The 25,618-nt window shown below is 41.3% G+C and overlaps 1 protein-coding gene across 1 annotated transcript in view; it reads right to left on the reverse strand.

The window, feature by feature from the left end:
* Positions 1–2,894: 2,894 nt before the first annotated feature.
* LOC135570266 (CD5 antigen-like) overlaps positions 2,895–25,618 on the reverse strand; it is a 25,896-nt gene continuing 3,172 nt past the window's right edge. The window contains exons 2-6 of the mRNA XM_065016384.1: positions 5,391–5,420; positions 4,844–5,155; positions 4,110–4,415; positions 3,712–3,984; positions 2,895–3,256 (exon numbers count right to left, since the gene is read on the reverse strand). Of these exons, the coding sequence (XP_064872456.1) occupies positions 2,910–3,256; positions 3,712–3,984; positions 4,110–4,415; positions 4,844–5,155; positions 5,391–5,420 (1,268 nt within the window). The 3' untranslated portion in view covers positions 2,895–2,909. The remainder of the gene's footprint in view (positions 3,257–3,711; positions 3,985–4,109; positions 4,416–4,843; positions 5,156–5,390; positions 5,421–25,618) is intronic.

Consider the following 25,618-nt stretch of genomic DNA (forward strand, 5'->3'; position numbering starts at 1 on the left):
AAATAAGATAAAGAATCTAAGAGACACTAAATAAGATAAAGAATCTAAGAGACACTAAATAAGACAAAGAATCTAAGAGACACTAAATAAGATAAAGAATCTAAGAGACACTAAATAAGATAAAGAATCTAAGAGACACTAAATAAGATAAAGAATCTAAGAGACACTAAATAAGATAAAGAATCTAAGAGACACTAAATAAGATAAAGAATCTAAGAGACACTAAATAAGATAAAGAATCTAAGAGACACTAAATAAGATAAAGAATCTAAGAGACACTAAATAAGATAAAGAATCTAAGAGACACTAAATAAGATAAAGAATCTAAGAGACACTAAATAAGATAAAGAATCTAAGAGACACTAAATAAGATAAAGAATCTAAGAGACACTAAATAAGATAAAGAATCTAAGAGACACTAAATAAGATAAAGAATCTAAGAGACACTAAATAAGATAAAGAATCTAAGAGACACTAAATAAGATAAAGAATCTAAGAGACACTAAATAAGATAAAGAATCTAAGAGACTAAATAAGATAAAGAATCTAAGAGACTAAATAAGATAAAGAATCTAAGAGACACTAAATAAGACAAAGAATCTAAGAGACACTAAATAAGATAAAGAATCTAAGAGACACTCACAAGATAAAAAGAATCTAAGAGACACTAAATAGCATAAAGAATCTAAGAGACACTAAATAAGACAAAGAATCTAAGAGACACTAAACAGATAAAGAATCTAAGAGACACTAAATAAGATAAAGAATCTTAAGAGACACTAAACAGATAAAGAATCTAAGAGACACTAAATAAGATAAAGAATCTAAGAGACACTAAATAAGATAAAGAATCTAAAGACACTAAATAAGATAAAGATTCTAAGAGACACTAAATAAGATAAAGAATCTAAGAGACACTAAATAAGACAAAGAATCTAAGAGACACTAAATAAGATAAAGAATCTAAGAGACACTAAATAAGATAAAGAATCTAAGACACTAAATAAGATAAAGAATCTAAGAGACACTAAAAATAAGATAAAGAATCTAAGAGACTAAATAAGATAAAGAATCTAAGAGACTCAAACAAGATAAAAATAAGATAAAGATAAAGAATCTAAGAGACACTAAATAAGATAAAGAATCTAAGAGACACTAAATAAGATAAAGAATCTAAGAGACACTAAATAAGATAAAGAATCTAAGAGACACTAAATAAGACAAAGAATCTAAGAGACACTAAATAAGATAAAGAATCTAAGACACTAAATAAGATAAAGAATCTAAGAGACACTAAATAAGATAAAGAATCTAAGAGACACTAAATAAGATAAAGAATCTAAGAGACACTAAATAAGATAAAGAATCTAAGAGACACTAAATAAGATAAAGAATCTAAGAGACACTAAATAAGATAAAGAATCTTAAGACACTAAATAAGATAAAGAATCTAAGAGACTAAATAAGATAAAGAATCTAAGAGACACTAAATAAGATAAAGAATCTAAGAGACTAAATAAGATAAAGAATCTAAGAGACTAAATAAGATAAAGAATCTAAGAGACTAAATAAGATAAAGAATCTAAGAGACACTAAATAAGATAAAGAATCTAAGAGACACTAAATAAGATAAAGAATCTAAGAGACACTAAATAAGATAAAGAATCTAAGAGACACTAAATAAGATAAAGAATCTAAGAGACACTAAATAAGATAAAGAATCTAAGAGACACTAAATAAGACAAAAAAATAAAGATAAGAAGCAATACTGGAACATGAAACAGACGTAATTGAGCTAAATATAAAGATAAAGACATGAAGACAAAAGCAATACATTCTGGACACAAAACAGACGTAATTGAGATCTCTTAAAATAATTAAAGCCACATGTTACCCAGAACCCCATGTTACCCAAACCCCATGTTACCCCATGTTACCCAAACCCCATGTTACCCAAACCCCATGTTACCCCATGTTACCCAAACCCCATGTTACCCCCATGTTACCCAAACCCCATGTTACCCCATGTTACCCAAAAACCCCATGTTACCCAAACCCCATGTTACCAAAACCACATGTTACCCAAACCACATGTTACCCAAAACCCCATGTTACCCAAAACCCCATGTTACCAAAACCCCATGTTACCAAAACCCCATGTTACCTAAAACTCCATGTTACCCAAAACCCCATGTTACCCAAAACCCCATGTTACCCAAAACCCCATGTTACCCAAAACCCCATGTTACCCAGAACCCCATGTTTTTCAGCTGGTAAAAACCAAACTAAATGAATAATGGTGGTTTGCAGTCACTCCTTTTTAGATTTCTTCCAAGGTTCTAGAAAGATAAACTAATTCTGAACTTGTTATTAAAATTAGAACCACTTCAGGTTTGTCACCACATTTTTTAAACACCAGTCCACTGCTGACCATCGATTTAAAACTGACCTAAGATCAGCATGTAGGGTCAGCTTCATTCTACTCCTACTCCGTCCCCTGGGCTGCTCTCTCCTCTCCCGGTCCAGCTTCAGCTCTGGAGCTCAGAGAGACCATCTCCATGGCATTGACATAAAGATCCATGCTGCTCACCCTGTTCACTCTCTTCTGCCTCCTGGTGGGCTAGGGAGACACAGCACCAACAGTCAGACATTTACTCTCTAGTATCTCCATTCTCTCTCCCCCTCACCCCTCACCCTCTCCCTCTAGTTTAAATGACTTGTAACGTCTGAGTAAATGTCTTTACCTTGTAGTACAGGTAGGAGGTGGTGATGGTTGTCAGTAGGATCAGCAGCACTACAACGTGTCTGATGATGAAGGCTGGCAGAGGAGAGGCTGCAAACAGAAACACCTTTGATGAGGGGACCGATCATCATCACATAGATCTGTGGGAAATCTGTCAATGACAAAGTTATAAGTCTGGTTCATGTTCAGTTACCTGTGATGGTGAGGGAGAGGAGCTCACTCTCAGAGGAGAAGTTATGAGAGAAAACATCATTCTCATAAACACAGCTGTAGTTCCCTTGGTGGGAGTCATCTGCAGCAGGGAAGAGGAAGGCAGCAGAGTGATTGACAGCTGGCTGGATCTGGGTTCTGTTGGAGCCGGTGAACGTGAGGAGGAAGGAGCCTCCTGGGTACTGTGGCTGAGTGGAGCAAGTGATGTTGAAGCTGTAGCCCCTGAACACCCCGGGCCCCTGGTGGCCCTGGAGACCCCTCCCATTGAGTCAGTCAGGAAGATATCAGGCTGGACAAAGAGATCTGTAACAATAAAAGAGAACAAGAAAAACCTCTTCAACTAGTTTCCTATAGATATGACAATAACATCAGCATGTAACAGTGCCAGCCACCCTCCCTCACAGGGCAACATGAGTAGTGGGCCTACAGTCACTGAGACAACATATGTTGATATCAGGCTGAAGCAGGACATCTGGAACAAGAGGAGAGAAAAAGAAAAGGTAGCTCCTCAACTACTTTCCTCATTTAGATGTGACAATAACATGACATGTGACAGTGGTAGTGAGTAGAGACGTTCACTGAGAACAATCACATACAAAAGCATTCTGGGATATTTCAGTTGTATTTGATTCCTACTTGACTGATTGATCTATTTAGTAAAGCAGACTGACAAGTTAAACAGTCATCATGAGAGGTGCAGAGGAAGTTGTATGAATGAAGGAAATCAGTTGAATGTAATTATAATCTATTGTTATGACCTGAGCAGATCACTGTGAATCCAGGAAGGAGACGATGACTTCTTATACATCCCCTCAGTGCAGATTCATCCCCTTCACAGTCAACTCTAAACCCTCTAGTGGTGTTTCCAGGTAGTACTGAAACAGTGGAGCCACAACCCAGCTGTCTACACACTACTGCAGATGTATACCGCCCGCCAAAGGATCCCACAGTCCTCCACTCTCCCTGGTAGTACCACTCCACTCTACCAGCACAGCGACTGCCTCCTCCCACCAGCCTCACATCATCAGGCTCTGAGAAAAGAAAAGAGAGAGACAGTAATCGTACTATTTTCTCACTAAAACACACCTATATTGTCTCTCATCTTCTACACTCCAGGTGAGAAACAATGTTGACTGAGTGGCAAACTGTTTCTTACCTGAGCAGGTGAGTCCAACAGCATAACCAGGTAGGCAGGTGTTGTTTTTTCTGTCTGAGGTGTCACAGTCCAGGAGAAGGGACTCATTGCCTTTACACTGGAACTCTTTATCCCAGGTCTGACCCTCACCTTCTCCATAGAGCCCCCCCTGTAGAGCTGTAGGAGCCCCACAGCCAAGCTCCCTACAGACTACCTCTGCATCCTGCCGGTCAAAGTCAGCTTCACACACTGAGGCCCAGGACTGATTGGACTTCACCTCCACTCTCCCAGAGCAGAGACCAGATCCATCCACAAGCCGCACAGACTCTGGAGAAAAAGAGTTGGTTGAACATTCAATCAGTTTTGTTGATGACACTGTCAATGACTAAACACAAATATGTTGGATAAAAGATTGTAGTTTGCTATGTTTGATACTGTAAGAGGTAGAAATGGGTTCTTAGTCACTCAGGATCGGGTTGGGAATAATGCAGGCAGGAGACAGGAATAAGTTCACTTCACTTTATAGAAAATAAACAGCTGGACATCCATCAGGCAGCTTCACTTCAGTACCATCTGAACTACAATGATCTGCCCATGAACATCTCCCATAAACCAATATGACAAACACAAATATAATGTTTAAATACATCTGACATCTCTCCCTCTATTTAAATGAAATAAAAACACATAAAACATGATACATGGTAATATTGTATAATGTATAAAGAAATCTGTCAATATGACCAGTCTCTTACCTGAACAGGTCACATGATGATAATATCCACGATTACAGACAGTACGTGCTCCTGTGATGACACACTGTCCAATAGAAGACTCATCTCCACTACACATACTATATATTGTGACTATTCCTCTTCCCGTTTCAAACTGAGGTCCTCTAGATTCAGCTACAACATTCCCACAGTTCAGCTCTTTACACAACATCTTAACCTCTTTCATCATGCTCCACCACCCATAACATTTACTTAACCACTCTCCTTCATAGAAGACTTCCACTGTCCCAGAACAGGAAGTGGTCCCATTCACCAGTCTGACTGAGTATTCAGCTGTAAACAGCAGAGAGGAAAACACAGTGGTGAGGACAGATGATGACAGTGATTCTGTTATTCTAACAGCAGTGATGCTTTGTGGTTGACAAGTATTAGTAGTTCCATAAAACATTACTTGTTATTGGGTTTTAGAATGGTTTGTATGGACACATTGATTTCTCCATGTGGGATAATAAAGTTGACTAATTAATATTGAACTGCTATAATCACTGTAGATTTATAATCTACCTACCTGGTGGACTGACGCTTTGATTCTGGAGATCTGAGGAGACAGAGAGAGACAGAGGACAAAGAGAGAGAAAGAGAGTGAGAGAGAGAGAAAGAGACAGAGAGAAATAAATGAGAAAGGGAGGAGTCAGAGGAAGAGAGAGACAGAGGTTAAATGAACATCAACATGACCTTTCATGATGTGATGGGGAAGACAGGCTTATCGTTGGTATGGTGCAACAACACCCATGTGTACATACACTATATATACAAAAGTATGTGGACACCCCTTCAAATTAGTGGATTCTATTTCAGCCACACCCCTTCCTGGCAGATGTATAAAATCATTCACTCCGCTATGTAATCTACATAGACAAACATTTGCAGTAGAATGTTCTTAATTAAGAGCTCAGTGACTTTCAACATGGCAACATCATAGGATACCACCTTTCCAAGTCAGATCGTCAAATTTCATAATCCCCCAACCTCTCCTCTTATCCCCCTCTCCTCCTCTCCCTCTTTGCCCCCTGTTCTCTTCTCTTCTCCCCCTCTCCTCTTCTCTCCCCTCTCCTCACCCCCTCTTCTAACCTTCTCGTCTTCTCCCCTCTTCTCCATTTCCCTCGCCTCCCCTCACTCTCATCTTCCACACCAAACATTCTGATTTGTTTTAATGAACACTTTTATGACATTAAATTAACCTTCAACTACAGTATATATGAAGGGATGATTGTCATTGTTACATTATATAGGCTACAGGAAGTTATATTCTTCCATTGTAAATAACAGGCTCTCCCACCATCAACAATCATCAGGTCTGCTTGCGGATGAACAGAATGTCTTGGAAAGACAGACCTTTAGACCTCATAGTTCTGTGCAATACATTGTTGATTATTTATTATTTAAACCTTCGTTACAAGTTGGGATTTAGATGTATCACTTTAGTTCAATTCCCTTGACATTTGTACTTCTACTTTTTGTACACACATAGCCGGCTGGCTGAGAGGGCCCTATAGGAGCCATCTGGCTGAGAGGGCCATAGAGTAGCCGGCTGGATGAGAGGGCCCTATAGGAGCCATCTGGCTGAGAGGGCCATAGAGTAGCCGGCTGGATGAGAGGGCCCTATAGGAGCCATCTGGCTGAGAGGGCCATAGAGTAGCCGGCTGGCTGAGAGGGCCCTAGTGGAGCCGGCTGGCTGAGAGGGCCCTATAGGAGCCGGCTGGCTGAGAGGGCCATCGTCAAACTAGCTGGCAGAGAGGTCCCTAGTGGAGCCAGCGGCTGGGAGGCCCCTAGTGGAGCCATCTGGCTGAGAGGGCCCTAGTGGAGCGTTCTGGCTGAGAGGCCCCTAGTGGAGCTAGCTAGTTGTGCAAGTAAATGTAGTTGAATTTGTCTGAGGTACTTTTTTTCATGTATATTTTACAGTGTATTGACCTGTACGGCCTGTATATACAGGGGGTACCAGTACAGAGTCAACGTAGAGGCTATATACAGCGGGTACCAGTACAGAGTCAATGTGGAGGCTATATACAGCGGGTACCAGTACAGAGTCAATGTGGAGACTATATACAGGGGGTACCGGTACAGAGTCAATGTGGAGGCTTTATACAGGGGGTACCAGTACAGAGTCAATGTGGAGGCTATATACAGCGGGTACCAGTACAGAGTCAATGTGGAGGCTATATACAGGGGGTACCAGTACAGAGTCAATGTGGAGGCTATATACAGGGGTACCGGTACAGAGTCAATGTGGAGGCTATATACATGGGGTACTGGTACCAGAGTCAATGTGGAGGCTATATACAGGGGTACCAGTACAGAGTCAATGTGGAGGCTATATACAGGGGGTACCAGTACAGAGTCAATGTGGAGGCTATATACAGGGGTACCAGTACAGAGTCAATGTGGAGGCTATATACAGGGGGTACTGGTACAATGTGGAGGGGGTACCAGTACAGAGTCAATGTGGAGGCTATATACAGGGGGTACCAGTACAGAGTCAATGTGGAGGCTATATACAGGGGTACCAGTACAGAGTCAATGTGGAGGCTATATACAGGGGGTACCAGTACAGAGTCAATGTGGAGGCTATATACAGGGTACCGGTACAGAGTCAATGTGGACTATACACCAGTACAGAGTCAATGTGGAGGCTATATACAGGGGGTACCGGTACAGAGTCAATGTGGAGGTTATATACAGGGGGTACCGGTAGAGTCAATGTGGAGGCTATATACAGGGGGAGTCAGAGTGTGGAGGCTATATACAGGGGGTACCGGTACAGAGTCAATGTGGAGGTTAAATACAGGGGGGTACCAGTACAGAGTCAATGTGGAGGCTAAATACAGGGGGTACCAGTACAGAGTCAATGTGGAGGCTATATACAGGGGTACCAGTACAGAGTCAATGTGGAGGTTATATACAGTACAGAGTCAATGTGGAGGCTATATACAGGGGGTACCGGTACAGAGTCAATGTGGAGGTTATATACAGGGGTACCAGTACAGAGTCAATGTGGAGGTTAAATACAGGGGTACCAGTACAGAGTCAATGTGGAGGCTATATACAGGGGTACCGGTACAGAGTCAATGTGGAGGCTATATACAGGGGTACCAGTACAGAGTCAATGTGGAGGCTATATACAGGGGTACTGGTACAGAGTCAATGTGGAGGTTATATACAGGGGTACCAGTACAGAGTCAATGTGAGGCTATATACAGGGGGGTACAGAGTCAATGTGGGAGGTTATATACAGGGGTACAGTACAGAGTCAATGTGGAGGTTATATACAGGGGGTACCAGTACAGAGTCAATGTGGAGGTTAGGTTATATACAGGGGGTACCAGTACAGAGTCAATGTGGAGGTTAAATACAGGGGTACCAGTACAGAGTCAATGTGGAGGCTATATACCGGTACAGAGTCAACGTAGGGTACAGAGTCAATGTGGAGGCTATATACAGGGGTACCGGTACAGAGTCAATGTGGAGGCTATATACAGGGGGTACTGGTACAGAGTCAATGTGGAGGCTATATACAGGGGGAACCAGTACAGAGTCAATGTGGAGGCTATATACAGGGGGTACCAGTACAGAGTCAATGTGGAGGCTATATACAGGGGGTACTGGTACAGAGTCAATGTGGAGGCTATATATAGTACAGAGTCAATGTGGGGTACTGGTACAGAGTCAATGTGGAGGCTATATACAGGGGGTACCAGTACAGAGTCAATGTGGAGGCTATATACAGGGGGTACCAGTACAGAGTCCATGTGGAGGCTATATACAGGGGGTACCAGTACAGAGTCAATGTGGAGGCTATATACAGGGGGTACCAGTACAGAGTTAATGTGGAGGCTATATACAGGGGTACCGGTACAGAGTCAATGTGGAGGCTATATACAGGGGTACCAGTACAGAGTTAATGTGGAGGCTATATACAGGGGTACCGGTACAGAGTCAATGTGGAGGCTATATACAGGGGGAACCGGTACAGAGTCCATGTGGAGGCTATATACAGGGGGAGTACAGAGTCAATGTGGAGGCTATATACAGGGGGAACCGGTACAGAGTCAATGTGGAGGCTATATACAGGGGGTACTGGTACAGAGTCAATGTGGAGGCTAAATAGTCATGTGGAGGAACAGGGGGTACAGAGTCAATGTGCGGGTCACCGGTGTCAAGGTAATTGACATGTTTCAAGCAGACCACCATAGTCCCTGTGCCCAAGAAGACAAAGGTAACCTGCCTAAATGACGCCTGACTCATATCCGTAGCCATGAAGTTCTTTGAAAGGCTTGATTTTGCTCACATTAACACCATAGTTATAAAAACATAAAGGCTAAGGAAAAAGCAAAAACAAATGTAGAAACGTATTCAAGAAAGAGCCCGTGTAATATGTTATAAAAATTTTGCGAACTGGATGGAATAATTAACAAATAATTTTTCAATCTTCAAGATAGAATTTCTCCCAAATGTATTGAACCTTGTTACAAATGATGGAGTCACACATGATTCACCGAATGATATTTAGAAAGAGGAAGTGAAGTACTTTAAGAATATGTTTTTCGTTTCAGTCTCCTCCATCTCCACAACCGAAGCTAAGTGTATGGACTTTTTTCCTAATAATAATATAAAATTAACAGCTGTACAGAAAAAGGCCAAATTACAGAGGAGGAACTTCTTCTTCTTGATGTATTTAAAGCCTTTAAGTCCAGGAAAACTCCAGGCCTGGAGGGCCTACCAGTGGAGGTTATACCAAACCTTTTAGATATACTCAGAGGACCGTTATCAGCATTAAAGCCTTTAAGTCCAGAGGAGGCATTAAAGCCTTTAAGTCCCGTTATACCAAACCTTTTAGATATACTCAGAGGACCGTTATCAGCATTAAAGCCTTTAAGTCCAGGAAAACTCCAGGCCTGGAGGGCCTACCAGTGGAGGTTATACCAAACCTTTTAGATATACTCAGAGGACCGTTATCAGCATGAAAGCCTTTAAGTCCAGGAAAACTCCAGGCCTGGAGGGCCTACCAGTGGAGGTTATACCAAACCTTTTAGATATACTCAGAGGACCGTTATCAGCATGAAAGCCTTTAAGTCCAGGAAAACTCCAGGCCTGGAGGGCCTACCAGTGGAGGTTATACTAAACCCTTTAGATATACTCAGAGGACCGTTATCAGCATGAAAGCCTTTAAGTCCAGGAAAACTCCAGGCCTGGAGGGCCTACCAGTGGAGGTTATACCAAACCTTTTAGATATTCTCAGAGGACCGTCATCAGCACGATATAACCACTCCTATATAAATGGTAGATTATCAGATACTCAACAAGAAGGTCTGATTTCATTATTACTGAAACAGGATCCAAGTGGTTAATATAAAGATCCAGTCCATTTAAAACATTGGAGGCATCTTACACTTCAGTGTTGTGATGCAAAAATCCTAGCTAAATGCTTGACGCATAACATTTTAAAAGTATTGTCATATATTATTCATCCTAATCAGACAGGTTTTTTACATGGACGATACATTGGAGATAATATAAGACAAGTCCTGGAAACAATAGAACACTATGAAATATCGGGGACACCAGGCCTGGTTTTCATAGCTGATTTTGAAAAGGCTTTTGATAAAGTATGACTGGAGTTTATATATAAATGCCTAGAATATTTCAATTTTGGGGAATCTCTTATAAAATGGGTTAAAGTTGGCCTCCCGGGTGGGGCAGTGATCACAAAAAAATGCAAATTTTACATTACCGTGTAGTATACCAATAAACTAACTAACGAACTAACTAACTAACTAACTAACTAACTGTCACGACTTCCGCCGAGGTCGTCCCTCTCCTTGTTCGGGCGGCGTTCGGCGGCAGACATCTCCGGTCTTCGGGATGGAACGACAGGGCCCTGGGGGTCTCGATCAGTTTCACCTCGAGAGTAATGGGCAGGTGGAGAGAGAGAACCAGGATGTGGGTAGGTTTCTGCAGTCTTATTGCCAGGACTGGCCGGGGGAGTGGGTGGCGTTCGTGCCCTGGGCCGAGATGGCTCAGAACTCACTCCAACACTCCTCCACTCCTCCACTAACCTCTCCCCCTTCCAGTGCGTACTGGGGTACCAGCCTGTTCTGGCGCCTTGGCATCAGTGTCAGACCGAGGCTCCTGCGGTGGATGACTGGTTCAGATGCGCAGAGGAGACATGGGACGGTGCCCATGTTTACCTCCAGAAGGCCGTGTTGATCCAGAAAACCAGCGCAGACCGTCACCGCAGTGAAGTCCCGGTGTTCGCACCGGTGGACCGGGTCTGGCTCTCAACCCTCCACCTGCCCCTCCACCTGCCCTGCCAGAAGCTGGGTCCGCGATTTGTGGGGACATTTAAAGTGCTGAGGAGGGTGAACGAGGTATGTTATAGATTACAGCTTCCCTCTGATTATCGTATTAACCCCTCGTTCCATGTGTCTCTCCTCAGGCCGGTGGTGGCTGTTCTGCTCCAGGAATCTGAGGTGCGGGAGGTTCCTCGGCCCCCTTTGGACATTGAGGGGGCCCCGGCGTACATCGTTCGTTCTATCCTGGATTCGAGGCGTCAGGTGGGGGGCCTTCAGTACCTTGTGGAGTGGGAGGGGTACGGCCCGGAGGAGAGGTGCTGGGTTCCGGTTGCAGATGTTTTGGATCCTGAACTGCTGCGGGAGTTTCACCATCTCCGCCCGGATCGCCCTGCGCCTCGTCCTGCGGGTCGTCGTCGAGGCCGGTGTCGGCGCACCACCAACTTTCTTGCCATCGCCGCTCCATTTTTCATATATCAATTTGTCTGGTCTTGTTTCCATACACACCTGGTTTTCATATATCAATTTGTCTGGTCTTGTTTCCATACACACCTGGTTTTCATATATCAATTTGTCTGGTCTTGTTTCCATACACACCTGGTTTTCATATATCAATTTGTCTGGTTTTCATACACACCTGGTTTTCATATATCAATTTGTCTGGTCTTGTTTACACACCTGGTTTTCATATATCAATTTGTCTGGTCTTGTTTCCACACCTGGTTTTATCAATTTGTTTCTTGTTTCCCAATCAATCTACTTGTATTTAACCCTCTGTTTCCCATCATGTTTTGTGTGTAATTGTATCATGTGGTGTTAGATTACGCGCTTTACTTTTATGTTCCGTGTTTTGAGCGTGTTTGATTTATGTAGTGCTCTCGTTTTGGGGCCTGTTCATTATACTCTGCTCTCCTGCACCTGACTTCGCCTCCAATACACCATTAACAGATACAATATTCCCAGCTCTGCAGACTCTGCTGTGAGGCAGAGTCATTAGATCATTTATTTTGTTATTGTCCATATGTAGCTCGTTTTTGGTCACAGGTCCAGGAACGACTGAAGAATTGTAACATTTGTCTAGAACTAACACTGCAGATAGCTGGGTAATTTACTGGGTAATTTGAAAAGCCACAGTCAATCAATCAATAATATAATAATTATTTTAGCAAAATGTTTATTTTTGAGAATAGAAAGGTTCAGTACTTTTGTGAAGCATCACAGCACAGTTGAAAATATATGGCAAATAGGAAACCAAAATGGATGGTATTAAAACCTGTCTAGGAAAGACGTTCCGCTAGTGGAACCCCACAACAACATTCTGCTGAAAAGGCAGCGCACAAAATTCAAAAGTATTTTTAGAAATGTAACTTTCACACATTAACAAGTCCAATACAGCAAATTAAAGACAAACATCTTGTTAATCTACCCATCATGTCCGATTTCAAAAATGATTTACAGTGAAAGCACAACATATGATTATGTTAGGTCAGAGTCAAGTCATAAAAACACACAGCCATTTTCCAGCCAAAGAGAGGAGTAACAAAAGCAGTAATATAGATAAAATGAATCACTAACCTTTGATGATCTTCATCAGACGACACTCATAGGACATCATGTTGCACAATACATGTATATTTTGTTTGATGATGTGCATATTTATATACAAAAATCTCAGTTTACATTGGCGCGTTATGTGCAGTAATGTTTTGATTCAAAAACATCCAGTGATTTTGCAGAAATACTCATAATAAGCATTGATAAAAGATGCAAGTGTTATTCACAGAATTAAAGATAGACTTTATCCTCTATGCTACCACTGAGTCAGATTTTAAAAAACTTTACGGAAAAAGCATAATCTGAGAACGGCGCTCAGAGCCCAATCCAGACAAAGAAATAGCCGCTATTTTGGCGTCAACAGAAGCTAGAAAAAAACACTATAAATATTCACCTACCTTTGATGATCTTCATCAGAAGGAACTCCCAGGAATCCCAGTTCGACAATAAATGACTGATTTGTTCCATAAAGTTCCACAAAGCCCATCAGTTAGCCACTTGTTGTTAGCGAGTTCAGCCCAGTAATCCATCTTCATGAGGAGCGAGCACTTCCTCCAGACAAAAACTCAAAAATTTCCGTTACAGGTCGTAGAAACAAATCAAATGATGAATGCAATCCTTCTTTAGGATGTTTTTAACATTAATCATCAATAAGGTTCCAACCGGAGAATTTCATTGTCTGAAGAAAAGCATTGGAACGAGAGAGTATGCTCTTGTGACCGCGCGTCATGAGACCGAGGCTCTCTGCCAGACCACTCACTAAAATAGCTCCTATGAGCCCCTCTTTTATAGTAGAATCCTAAAACTAGGATCTAAAGACGGCAATATCTAGTGGAAGCCCTGGGAAGTGCAAGCACATCCATAACTATCAGGGATTTGAATCGGCGCTGTGAAAATCGATTTCTCACTTCCTGTTTGGATTTCTTCTCAGGTTTTTGTCTGCCATATGAGTTTTGTTATACTCACAGACATCATTCAAACAGTTTTAGAAACTTCAGAGTGTTTTCTATCCAATACTATTAATAATATGCATATATTAGCATCTGGGACAGAGTAGGAGGCAGTTCAGTTCGGGCACGCTATTCAACCAAAAGTGAAAATGCTGCCCCCTATCCCCAAAAAGTTTTAAGAGATATATGGGATGGGTTGAATGGAGCTGAAGGGTGGGACTAATAACAAGATAACCAATGTAAAACATATGGGGTCTGTAAAATGTATATAGGTTCAGACATTTTTTGAAATAGCATAGTTACAAATACAAATCAAACTGGATGGACATCAGAAATAGAGGAAGGACTAAAAACAAGCAAATTAAAACAATTGTAAAATAGATTGTGTCTGTAAAATGTGTATAAGATGTATAAACTGAAGGTAGAAGCCTAAGTATGATTGTTTATTAGTTTACTCCAATTGGGGGAAGGGTGGTAGGGTTTGGGGGGAATAATAAAGGTATATTCTAAAAAAATATGTATATCTATATAGGTATGTATATGTATATATGTGTGTATCTATATAGGTATGTATATCTATATAGGTATGTATATGTATATATGTGTGTATCTATATAGGTATGTATATGTATATAGGTATGTATATGTATATATGTGTATATCTATACAGGTATGTATATATGTGTGTATGTATATCTATACAGGTGTGTGTATGTATATATGTGTATATCTATACAGGTATGTGTATGTATATATGTATATCTATACAGGTGTGTGTATGTATATATGTGTATATCTATACAGGTGTGTGTATGTATATATGTGTATATCTATACAGGTATGTATATATGTGTGTATGTATATCTATACAGGTGTGTGTATGTATATATGTGTATATCTATACAGGTATGTGTATGTATATATGTGTATATCTATACAGGTGTGTGTATGTATATATGTGTATATCTATACAGGTGTGTGTATGTATATATGTGTGTATGTATATATGTGTGTATGTATATCTATACAGGTGTGTGTATGTATATATGTGTATATCTATACAGGTGTGTGTATGTATATATGTGTATATCTATATAGGTGTGTGTATGTATATATGTGTATATCTATATAGGTATGTGTATGTATATATGTGTATATCTATACAGGTGTGTGTATGTATATATGTGTATATCTATACAGGTATGTGTATGTATATATGTGTATATCTATACAGGTGTGTGTATGTATATATGTGTATATCTATACAGGTGTGTGTATGTATATATATGTATATCTATACAGGTGTGTGTATGTATATATATGTATGTATATATCTATATAGGTATGTGTATGTATATATGTGTGTATGTATATCCATATATACAGTGGGGCAAAAAAGTATTTAGTCAGCCACCAATTGTGCAAGTTCTCCCACTTAAAAAGATGAGCGAGGCCTGTAATTTTCATCATAGGTCCACTTCAACTATGACAGACACAATGAGGGAAAAAAATCCAGCAAATCACATTGTAGGATTTTTAATGAATTTATTAGCAAATTATGGTGGAAAATAAGTATTCGGTCACCTACAAACAAGCAAGATTTCTGGCTCTCACAGACCTGTAACTTCTTCTTTAAGAGGCACTCTCTGTCCTCCACTCGTTACCTGTATTAATGGCACCTATTTGAACTTGTTATCAGTATAAAAGACACCTGTCCACAACCTCAAACAGTCACACTCCAAACTCCACTATGGCCAAGACCAAAGAGCTGTCAAAGGACACCAGAAACAAAATTGTAGACCTGCACCAGGCTGGGAAGACTGAATCTACAATAGGTAAGCAGCTTGGTTTGAAGAAATCAACTGTGGGAGCAATTATTAGGAAATGGAAGACATACAAGACCACTGATAATCTCCCTCGATCTGGGGCTCCACGCAAGATCTCACCCCGTGGGGTCAAAATGATCACAAGAACGGTGAGCAAAAATCCCAGAACCACACGGGGGGACCTAGTGAATGACCTGCAGAGAGCTGGGACCAAAGTAACAAAGCCTACCATCAGTAACACACTACGCCGCCAGGGACTCAAATCCTGCAGTGCCAGACGTGTCCCCCTGCTTAAGCCAGTACATGTCCAGGCCCGTTTGAAGTTTGCTAGAGAGCATTTGGATGATCCAGAAAAAGATTGGGAGAATGTCATATGGTCAGTTGAGTTTTTTGGTAAAAACTCAACTCGTCGTGTTTGGAGGACAAAGAATGCTGAGTTGCATCCAAAGAACACCATACCTACTGTGAAGCATGGGGGTGGAAACATCATGCTTTGGGGTTGTTTTTCTGCAAAGGGACCAGGACGACTGTAAAGGAAAGAATGAATGGGGCCATGTATCGTGAGATTTTGAGTGAAAACCTCCTTCCATCAGGAAGGGCATTGAAGATGAAACGTGGCTGGGTCTTTCAGCATGACAATGATCCCAAACACACCGCCCGGGCAACGAAGGAGTGGCTTCGTAAGAAGCATTTCAAGTTCCTGGAGTGGCCAAGCCAGTCTCCAGATCTCAACCCCATAGACAATCTTTAGAGGGAGTTGAAAGTCTGTGTTGCCCAGCAACAGCCCCAAAACATCACTGCTCTAGAGGAGATCTGCATGGAGGAATGGGCCAAAATACCAGCAACAGTGTGTGAAAACATTTGACCTCTGTCATTGCCAACAAAGGGTATATAACAAAGTATTGAGATAAACTTTTGTTATTGACCAAATACTTATTTTCCACCATAATTTGCAAATAAATTCATAAAAAATCATACAATGTGATTTTCTGGATTTTTTTTCTTATCATTTTGTCTGTCAAAGGCGAGGTGTACCTATGATGAAAATGACAGGCCTCTCATCTTTTTAAGTGGGAGAACTTGCACAATTGGTGGCTGACTAAATAGTTTTTTGCCCCACTGTAGGTGTGTGTATGTATATATGTGTATATCTATATAGGTATGTGTATGTATATATGTGTGTGTGTATGTGTATATCTATATAGGTATGTGTATGTATATATGTGTGTATGTATATCTATATAGGTGTGTGTATGTATATATGTGTATATCTATATAGGTGTGTGTATATATATATGTGTGTATCTATATATGTGTGTGTCTATATAGGTGTGTATGTATATATGTATATATCTATATAGGTGTGTGTATCTATATATGTGTGTATGTATGCATATGTGTATGTACGTGTATGTATATGAATATATATATTTTCCCCAAAAAGATATGCGGGATTGGAAATGATGCAGACAATTACATTGATGGAAGCATCAATATTTCCGCAATATTAAGCTGATCCACCTCTAAAAACAATATTATAATAATGGACAAAAGGAACACCTATGTGACAATTCAATTCATTGATTACAGCTCAACGTTCAACACCATAGTGCCCTCAAAGCTCATCACTCACTAAGGACCCTGGGACTGAACACCTCCCTCTGCAACCGGATCCTGGACTTCCTGACGGGCCGCCCCCAGGTGGTAAAGGTAGGTAACAACACATCCGTCATGCTGATCCTCAACACTGGAGCCCCTCAGGGGTGCGTGCTCAGTCCCCTCCTGTACTCCCTGTTCACCCACGACTGCATGGCCAGGCACGACTCCAACACCATCATTATGTTTGCAGATGACACAACAGTGGTAGACCTGACCACCGACAATGACGAGACAGCCTATAGGGAGGAGGTCAGAGACCTGGTCGGGTGGTCCCCTTCGGCTTCCTAGTGCACAGGGTCTATGGTGGTCTGCTTGAAACATGTAGGTATTACAGACTCGGTCAGGGAGAGGTTGAAAATGTAATTGAAGACACTTGACAGTTGGTCCGCACATGCTTTGAGTACACGTCCTGGTAATCCGTCTGGCCCAGCGGCTTTGTGAAAGTTGACCTGTTTAAAGGTTTTGTTCATATCGGCTGCCGAGAGCGTGATCACACAGACATCTTGTGACAGTTTCTGAGATCTGTTTTGATAATGTAAGGTATTGATGAGGGAGAAAGGAAACCGCACACTGCTCTTGATAGTATCACTGATCTTAAATAAGCTTTACGGATCGGCCTCACGGCCTTCGTCAGGGCTTTTGTGTAAGGTATTAAGCTAATGTAAGGTATTTAGGTAATGTAAGGTATTTAGGTAATGTAAGGTATTTAGGTAATGTAAGGTATTAAGGTAATGTAAGGTATTTAGGTAATATAAGGTATCAAGGTATTAAGGTAATGTAAGGTATTTAGGTAATATAAGGTATTAAGGTAATGTAAGGTATTAAGGTAATGTAAGGTATTAAGGTAATGTAAGGTATTAAGGTAATGTAAGGTATTAAGGTAATGTAAGGTATCAAGGTAATGTAATGTATTTAGGTATTAAGGTAATGTAGGGTATTAAGGTAATGTAAGGTATCAAGGTAATGTAAGGTATTTAGGTAATGTAAGGTATTAAGGTAATGTAAGGTATTTAGGTAATATAAGGTATTAAGGTAATGTAAGGTATTTAGGTAATTTAAGGTATTTAGGTATTTAGGTAATGTAAGGTATTTAGGTAATGTAAGGTATTAAGGTAATGTAAGGTATTTAGGTAATTTAAGGTATTTAGGTATTTAGGTAATGTAAGGTATTTAGGTAATGTAAGGTATTAAGGTAATGTAAGGTATTAAGTTATTGACATTTTCAGGATTAGTAAAATAACATGCAACTGGAAGCAGACAGTAAAAATGTGTCTCAAAGCAGGACAATGATGTGATCACCTGTAAATGTACTTTACTGTAGTCTAACTGTCCATCTGGGGACAGGCACTAATGTCAGTTAAGTTGTGATGGCGTCATGCATCTGACTGTTGTATATTCAGTGTGCCAATGATTGATTGTATCTGTCTCTATGTAAATGAATAAGAGTATATTTTATGTATCTTTTTAATATTGGTATTATGTTAGAGTAGGAGAAGGGAGGAGTGTAGATGCCAGAGGTCTGTGACCTGAGTCAAGCTCAACAGGCCTGTTGCTACATGTCAGGAAGAGAGAGAGAATGAGAGAGAAAGGAGGGAGTGGGAAGGGCAGAGGAGAGAGTAGTGGAGAGAGAGAGTGGGGAAGGGGACAGAGGAGAGAGTAGTGGAGAGAGAGAGGAGGGAAGGGCAGAGGAGAGAGTAGTGGAGAGAGAGAGGAGGGAAGGGCATTGGAGAGAGTAGTGGAGAGAGAGAGGAGGAGAGGGCAGAGGAGAGAGTAGTGGAGAGAGAGAGGGGGAAGGGCAGAGGAGAGAGTAGTGGAGAGAGAGGAGGGAAGGGCAGAGGGAGAGAGTAGTGGAGAGAGAGAGGAGGGGAGGGCAGAGGAGAGAGTAGTGGAGAGAGAGAGGAGGGGAGGGCAGAGGAGAGAGTAGTGGAGAGAGAGAGGGGGAAGGGCAGAGGAGAGAGTAGTGGAGAGAGAGAGGAGGGGAGGGCAGAGGAGAGAGTAGTGGAGAGAGTGAGGGGGGAAGGGCAGAGGAGAGAGTAGTGGAGAGAGAGAGGAGGGGAGGGCAGAGGAGAGAGTAGTGGAGAGAGAGAGGAGGGGAGGGCAGAGGAGAGAGTATAGTATATAATGAGCACCCAGATGCTGCGTATTCAACACAATAATATCAGACAGACCAGCTGGCCCGTGTTGACTACTATGTTGCAATATGAATATTCTCAGAGTTGTCTTGTTGATACTAAATGTTTCAGTTTCTCTGAGCCGCCTGTTTATACAATGTTTCAATATTATCAGATACACCTTGTTGATGCAATGCTTCAGTATTCACAGAATGTTTCCTTTCCCTGGTGAATAATGCAGACAGGCAAATACAAAATGAGCTGGGTGCAGACATCATTAGGAACATCTCTGAATGCAGAGCAACCATTTTGTTTGCACATGAGACAATGACACTGTCATAGTACACAATACGAACCGCTCCTCAAGGGTGACTTCACATACAGTGGGGAGAACAAGTATTTGATACACTGCCGATTTTGCCGGTTTCCCTACTTACAAAGCATGTAGAGGTCTGTATTTTTTTTATCATAGGTGCACTTCAACTGTCAGAGACGGAATCTAAAACAAAAATCCAGGAAATCACATTGTATGATTTTTAAGTTATTCATTTGCATTTTATTGCATGACATAAGTATTTGATCACCTACCAACCATTAAGAATTCCAGCTCTCACAGACCTGTTAGTTTTTCTTTAAGAAGCCCTCCTGTTCTCCACTCATTACCTGTATTAACTGCACCTGTTTGAACTCGTTACCTGTATAAAAGACACCTGTCCACACACTCAATCAAACAGACTCCAACCTCTCCACAATGGCCAAGACCAGGAGGCTGTGTAAGGACATCAGGGATAACATTGTAGACCTGTACAAAGCTGGAATGGGCTACAGGACAATAGTCAAGCAGCTTGGTGAGAAGGCAACAACTGTTGGCGCAATTATTAGAAAATGGAAGAAGTTCAAGATGACGGTCAATCATCATCGGTCTGGGTCTCCATGCAAGGTCTCACCTCGTGGGGTATCAATGATCATGAGGAAGGTGAGGAATCAGCCCAGAACTACACGGCAGGACCTGGTTAATGACCTGAAGAGAGCTGGGATCACAGTCTCAAAGAAAACCATTAGTAGCACACTACGCCGTCATGGATTAAAATCCTGCAGCGCACGCAAGGTCCCCCTGCTCAAGCCAGCGCATGTCCAGGCCCATCTGAAGTTTGCCAATGACCATCTGGATGATCCAGAGGAGGAATGGGAGAAGGTAATGTGGTCTGATGAGACAAAAATAGAGCTTTTTGGTCTAAACTCCATTCGCCGTGTTTGGAGGAAGAAGAAGGATAAGTACAACCCCAAGAACACCATCCCAACCGTGAAGCATGGAGGTGGAAACATCATTCTTTGGGGATGCTTTTCTGCAAAGGGGACAGGACGACTGCACCGTATTGAGGTGAGGATGAATGGGGCCATGTATCGCTAGATCTTGGCCAACAACCTCCTTCCCTCAGTAAGAGTATTGAAGATGGGTCGTGGCTGGCGACAGCCCCGAAACCTGAACGATCTGAAGGTCTGTATGGAGGAGTGGGCCAAAATCCCTGCTGCAAACCTGGTCAAGAACTACAGGAAATGTATGATCTCTGTAATTGCAAACAAATGTCTCTCTACCAAATATTAAGTTCTGCTTTTCTGATGTATCAAATAATTATGTCATGCAATAAGATGCTAATTAATTACTTAAAAATCATACCTACATATAACAGTAGTGAGGCTATATACAGTAGTGAGGTTATATACAGTAGCGAGGATATAACATTAGCAAGGCTATATACAGTGGTGAGGCTGTAGCAATAATGAGGCTATAACAGTATTGAGGCTATAAGATTAGTGTGGCTATAACGGTAGCGGGGCTATAACAGTAGTGGGGCTATATGCGGTAGTGAGGCTATATGCAGTAGTGAGGCTATATACAGTAGTGAGGCTATATACATTAGTGAGGCTATAAACATTAGCTGGGCTATAACATTAGCTGGGCTATAACATTACCTGGGCTACAACAGTAGTGGGGCTACAACAGTAGTAGGGCTATAACAGTAGTAGGGCTATAACAGTAGTAGGGCTATATACAGTAGTGAGGCTATATACAGTAGTGGGGCTATAACAGTAGTGGGGCTATAACCGTAGTGGGGCTATATACAGTAGTGAGGCTATAACAGTAGTAGGGCTATAACAGTAGTAGGGCTATAACAGTAGTAGGGCTATAACAGTAGTGGGGCTATAACAGTAGTGGGGCTATATACGGTAGTGAGGCTATAACAGTAACGGAGCTATAACAGTATTGAGGCTAGATACAGTAGTGAGGCTATATACAGTAGTGGGGCTATAACAGTAGTGAGGCTATATACAGTAGTGTGGCTATAACAGTAGTGGGGCTATATACAGTAGTGTGGCTATAACGGTAGTGGGGCTATAACGGTAGTGGGGCTATAACGGTAGTGGGGCTATAACAGTAGTGGGGCTATAACAGTAGTGGGGCTATAACAGTAGTGGGGCTATAACAGTAGTGGGGCTATATACGGTAGTGAGGCTATAACAGTAACGGAGCTATAACAGTATTGAGGCTAGATACAGTAGTGAGGCTATATACAGTAGTGGGGCTATATACAGTATTGAGGCTATAACAGTAGTGAGGCTATAGACAGTAGTATATACATGTGAAGTGGGGGCGAATGAGAGGGGATTGAGTAAGGTCTCTCCCAGAGTGCCACGAGCTGACCATGTGAGAGTTAGCTTGAGTTCCATTGCATTTCTGAAGACAAAGGAATTCTCCGGTTGGAACATTATTGAAGATAATCCTAAAGATTGATTCTATACTTTGTTTGACATGTTTCGCAAGACTGTAATGGAACTTTTTGACTTTGTCTGCTCCTAGTGATTGCGCATCATGAATTTGGAATACTGCGCTAAACGGGCTATCAAAAAGGAGGTGTTTGGACATAAAGGATGAACTTTATCGAACAAATCAAACATTTATTGTGGGATTCCTGGGAGAGCATTCTGATGAAGATCATCAAAGGTAAGTGAATATTTATAATGCTATTTCTGATTTCTGTTGACTCCAACATGGCAGTTATCTGTTTGGCTTGATTTGTTGTCTGAGCGCCGGGGAGAGAGTTGAGTTATTGACTATACTGGTGGGGGTCAGGGAGAGAGGGGTCACTGGTGGGGGGGAGAGAGTTGAGTTATTGACTATACTGGTGGGGGTCAGGGAGAGAGTTGAGTTATTGACTATACTGGTGGGGGGGTCAGAGAGAGTTGAGTTATGTACTAGACTGGTGGGGGTCAGGGAGAGTGTTGAAATATTGACTATACAGGTGGGGGTCAGGGAGAGAGTTTAGTTATGTACTAGACTGGTGGGGGTCAGGGAGAGAGTTGAGTTATGTACTAGACTGGTGGGGGTCAGGGAGAGAGAGTTTAGTTATGTACTAGACTGGTGGGGGTCAGGGAGAGAGTTGAGTTATGTACTAGACTGGTGAGGGTCTGTCGTCCAGTCTGCCCTGTTAGCAGTAGTGGTGCGTGTGTAAAATCACTGGCGAAGCCAACCTAGAAAACAAATGGGTTGTGATAATTGCGTTGGGTGCTCTGTAACCTATTCATTTATAAGCCTAAATGGCGAGACAATAAGAAGACACAGCAGCAGGATAAATTTGTCACCATTGTTTCATCACAAAACCAGAGAGCAACATCTGTCCTGTGAAGTCCACAAAACATATTACCTGTAACAAACAGTTACATGACCTACAGCAGGTCAAGCAAGGTCATGTTTCTGACTACTAAACAACTATTGATTTAGAACCACAGAGTTACAGCAAGTCACAGAGATAACAGGAGCTGCCTCCACTATTCCAGCACCATTTCCACTTCAACATTTCAACATCATCAAATCACCTCTGCTTAGACTAATACAGTGACAACTAAACATGTCTGAAAATGATTATGTCCAATCAACGTCCTCTGAATATGATGTGGCTGTCCATGGTATTGATTTCTCTGTGTGTGTGTGTGTGTGATGACGTTTTGGCTTGTGATGTGATTGGTCTGAAGCCAAATCCAAACTGGCTTCCCTTTACACTTTTTTTTGTGGTTTAGCCAGGACCAATCACAGCTGAGCTCACTCAGTTTAGCTCAATGCTGATTGGCTATTAATTTATTCATTTCATTTTATCAAGGTAGGCCAAATGCTCGTTGGCTTCTCTTGCATTCAATGCTATGGTCAAAAACAATGTCAAACTCTTTCTGACCAGACAGCATCAGATAGATACGCTACACAAACTGAGACTGACACTGTTTTGTTCGCTCAGATGATTTTTCTGGTGTGATACATTCAGCATCTTGAGAATTGAAGGACATTTTTGAAACACAGAGAGACCAAATATAAAATAAACACAAATCTTTCCTCTGCATCCAGGAATACAAGCCACTGCTGGGCGTTCTGGATTAAACTTCATACAGAGGAGGTCTGAATAAAGACAATCGGAAGTTCAAGGGAGACTTGTGGATTTTGGTGATAAGGCCCTTTAGCTACTTCCCAGATCAGCTTGTGGATATCATGTTTATGTCCCCGTGTCCAGTATCAAGGCATTTAGAGGTAGTTCACATAAAGGGCCTCATTGCCAACATCCTGAAGTATTCCTGTAAGTCTTTGTCCTATCAGCATTCCTGTAAGTCTTTGTCCTATCAGTATTCCTGTAAGTCTTTGTCCTATAAGTATTCCTGTAAGTCTTTGTCCTATCAGTATTCCTGTAAGTCTTTGTCCTATAAGTATTCCTGTAAGTCTTTGTCCTATCAGTATTCCTGTAAGTCTTTGTCCTATCAGTATTCCTGTAAGTCTTTGTCCTATCAGCATTCCTGTAAGTCTTTGTCCTATCAGCATTCCTGTAAGTCTTTGTCCTATAAGTATTCCTGTAAGTCTTTGTCCTATCAGTATTCCTTTGTAAGTCTGTAAGTCCTATCAGTATTCCTGTAAGTCTTTGTCCTATCAGTATTCATTTGTCCTATCAGCATTCCTGTAAGTCTTTGTCCTATAAGTATTCCTGTAAGTCTTTGTCCTATAAGTATTCCCGTAAGTCTTTGTCCTATAAGTATTCCTGTAAGTCTTTGTCCTATATGTGTAAGAGTTGTTCATTTGTTAGACTACTGGTTAAAGATGCAACACAATATTGATAATTGAATTACTCTTTGATCTAGTTCAGTCTTATCAATCACTTAAACATACAGCATGTAATAATGATCTCTTACATAGCTTGATGACTGGGGGCATTTTAGATTATTAGATTGTTGTCCTGTAAAGAGATGGCTAGAAGGGTCATAGGTCATATTAGATTGTTGTAAATTGAGACGGCTAGAAGGGTCATAGGTCATATTAGATTGTTGTTGTAAATAGAGACGGCTAGAAGGGTCATAGGTCATATTAGATTGTTGTTGTAAATAGAGATGGCTAGAAGGGTCATAGGTCATGTTAGATTGTTTGGAAATGTAGGAAATTAGCTTTCAATTCCCGAAAACATTCTAAGGTTATGTAAAAACCAAAGTTGCTCCCCTTGGTGGAGCCATAGGCTAGTGCACCCCTTGGGGTCCCGAGGACCAGGTTTGGGAATCCTTGTTCTGGTCATGCGTCTGTGACACAAGTTTACCACCTAGTGGCCATAAGAGGAACTACCCTGTCAGTGTGTTTTTTCTGCTGGATCAAAACAACACCTGACCTGCAAACATGATATGATTCATGTGTGATCATTTTGCAGATAATTTTGCTTATTTTAGCCTAAATTCAGTGAGGTAAGATAAAATAGTAAGATGTCTAACCAAGACAAATTGTCTAGTGCACTGGCAAATAATGGCAGATCATGTTGCTGACTTTAACATAAAACAGGCTTGAAACAGGTCAGAATATCTTAAAACAAATCAACTTGATTTTCTGGGTAAGATAAATGAACTAAAAACAAGTCAATACATTTTCTGGGAAAGTGAGACTGACTCAAAACAAGTCCTTTTAACTTTATTGTAACTCCAGGTAAGATTCTTACCTGAATTCTGAGTCTTTGAGTCCTCCAGTTGACTTTGAGTGACAGCCTCTCTCTTTCCACTCTCTGTTCCACCACCATGTCTCTCAGCTCAGCCCAGAGGTCAGTCTGTCCATCTGCCTTTCCGTCTGCTGGTGTTTTGACCTCGAATTCTGTCTTGAAATCTACAGCTTTAGTGACCTCTACCCCTTGACCTTTGGTGACTCCTAGTCCACACAGGCAGAGGAGCAACAGTAGAGGAACGACAGAGACAGACTTCTGCATCTTCATATCACAATCACAGCTTGCTAATGGAACTGGAGGTCTGAAAATTGCTTACCGTTATATACACACTGATTCAG

The sequence above is a fragment of the Oncorhynchus nerka genome, unplaced genomic scaffold (genome assembly GCF_034236695.1).
Source record: "Oncorhynchus nerka isolate Pitt River unplaced genomic scaffold, Oner_Uvic_2.0 unplaced_scaffold_1002, whole genome shotgun sequence".
NCBI lineage: Eukaryota > Metazoa > Chordata > Actinopteri > Salmoniformes > Salmonidae > Oncorhynchus > Oncorhynchus nerka.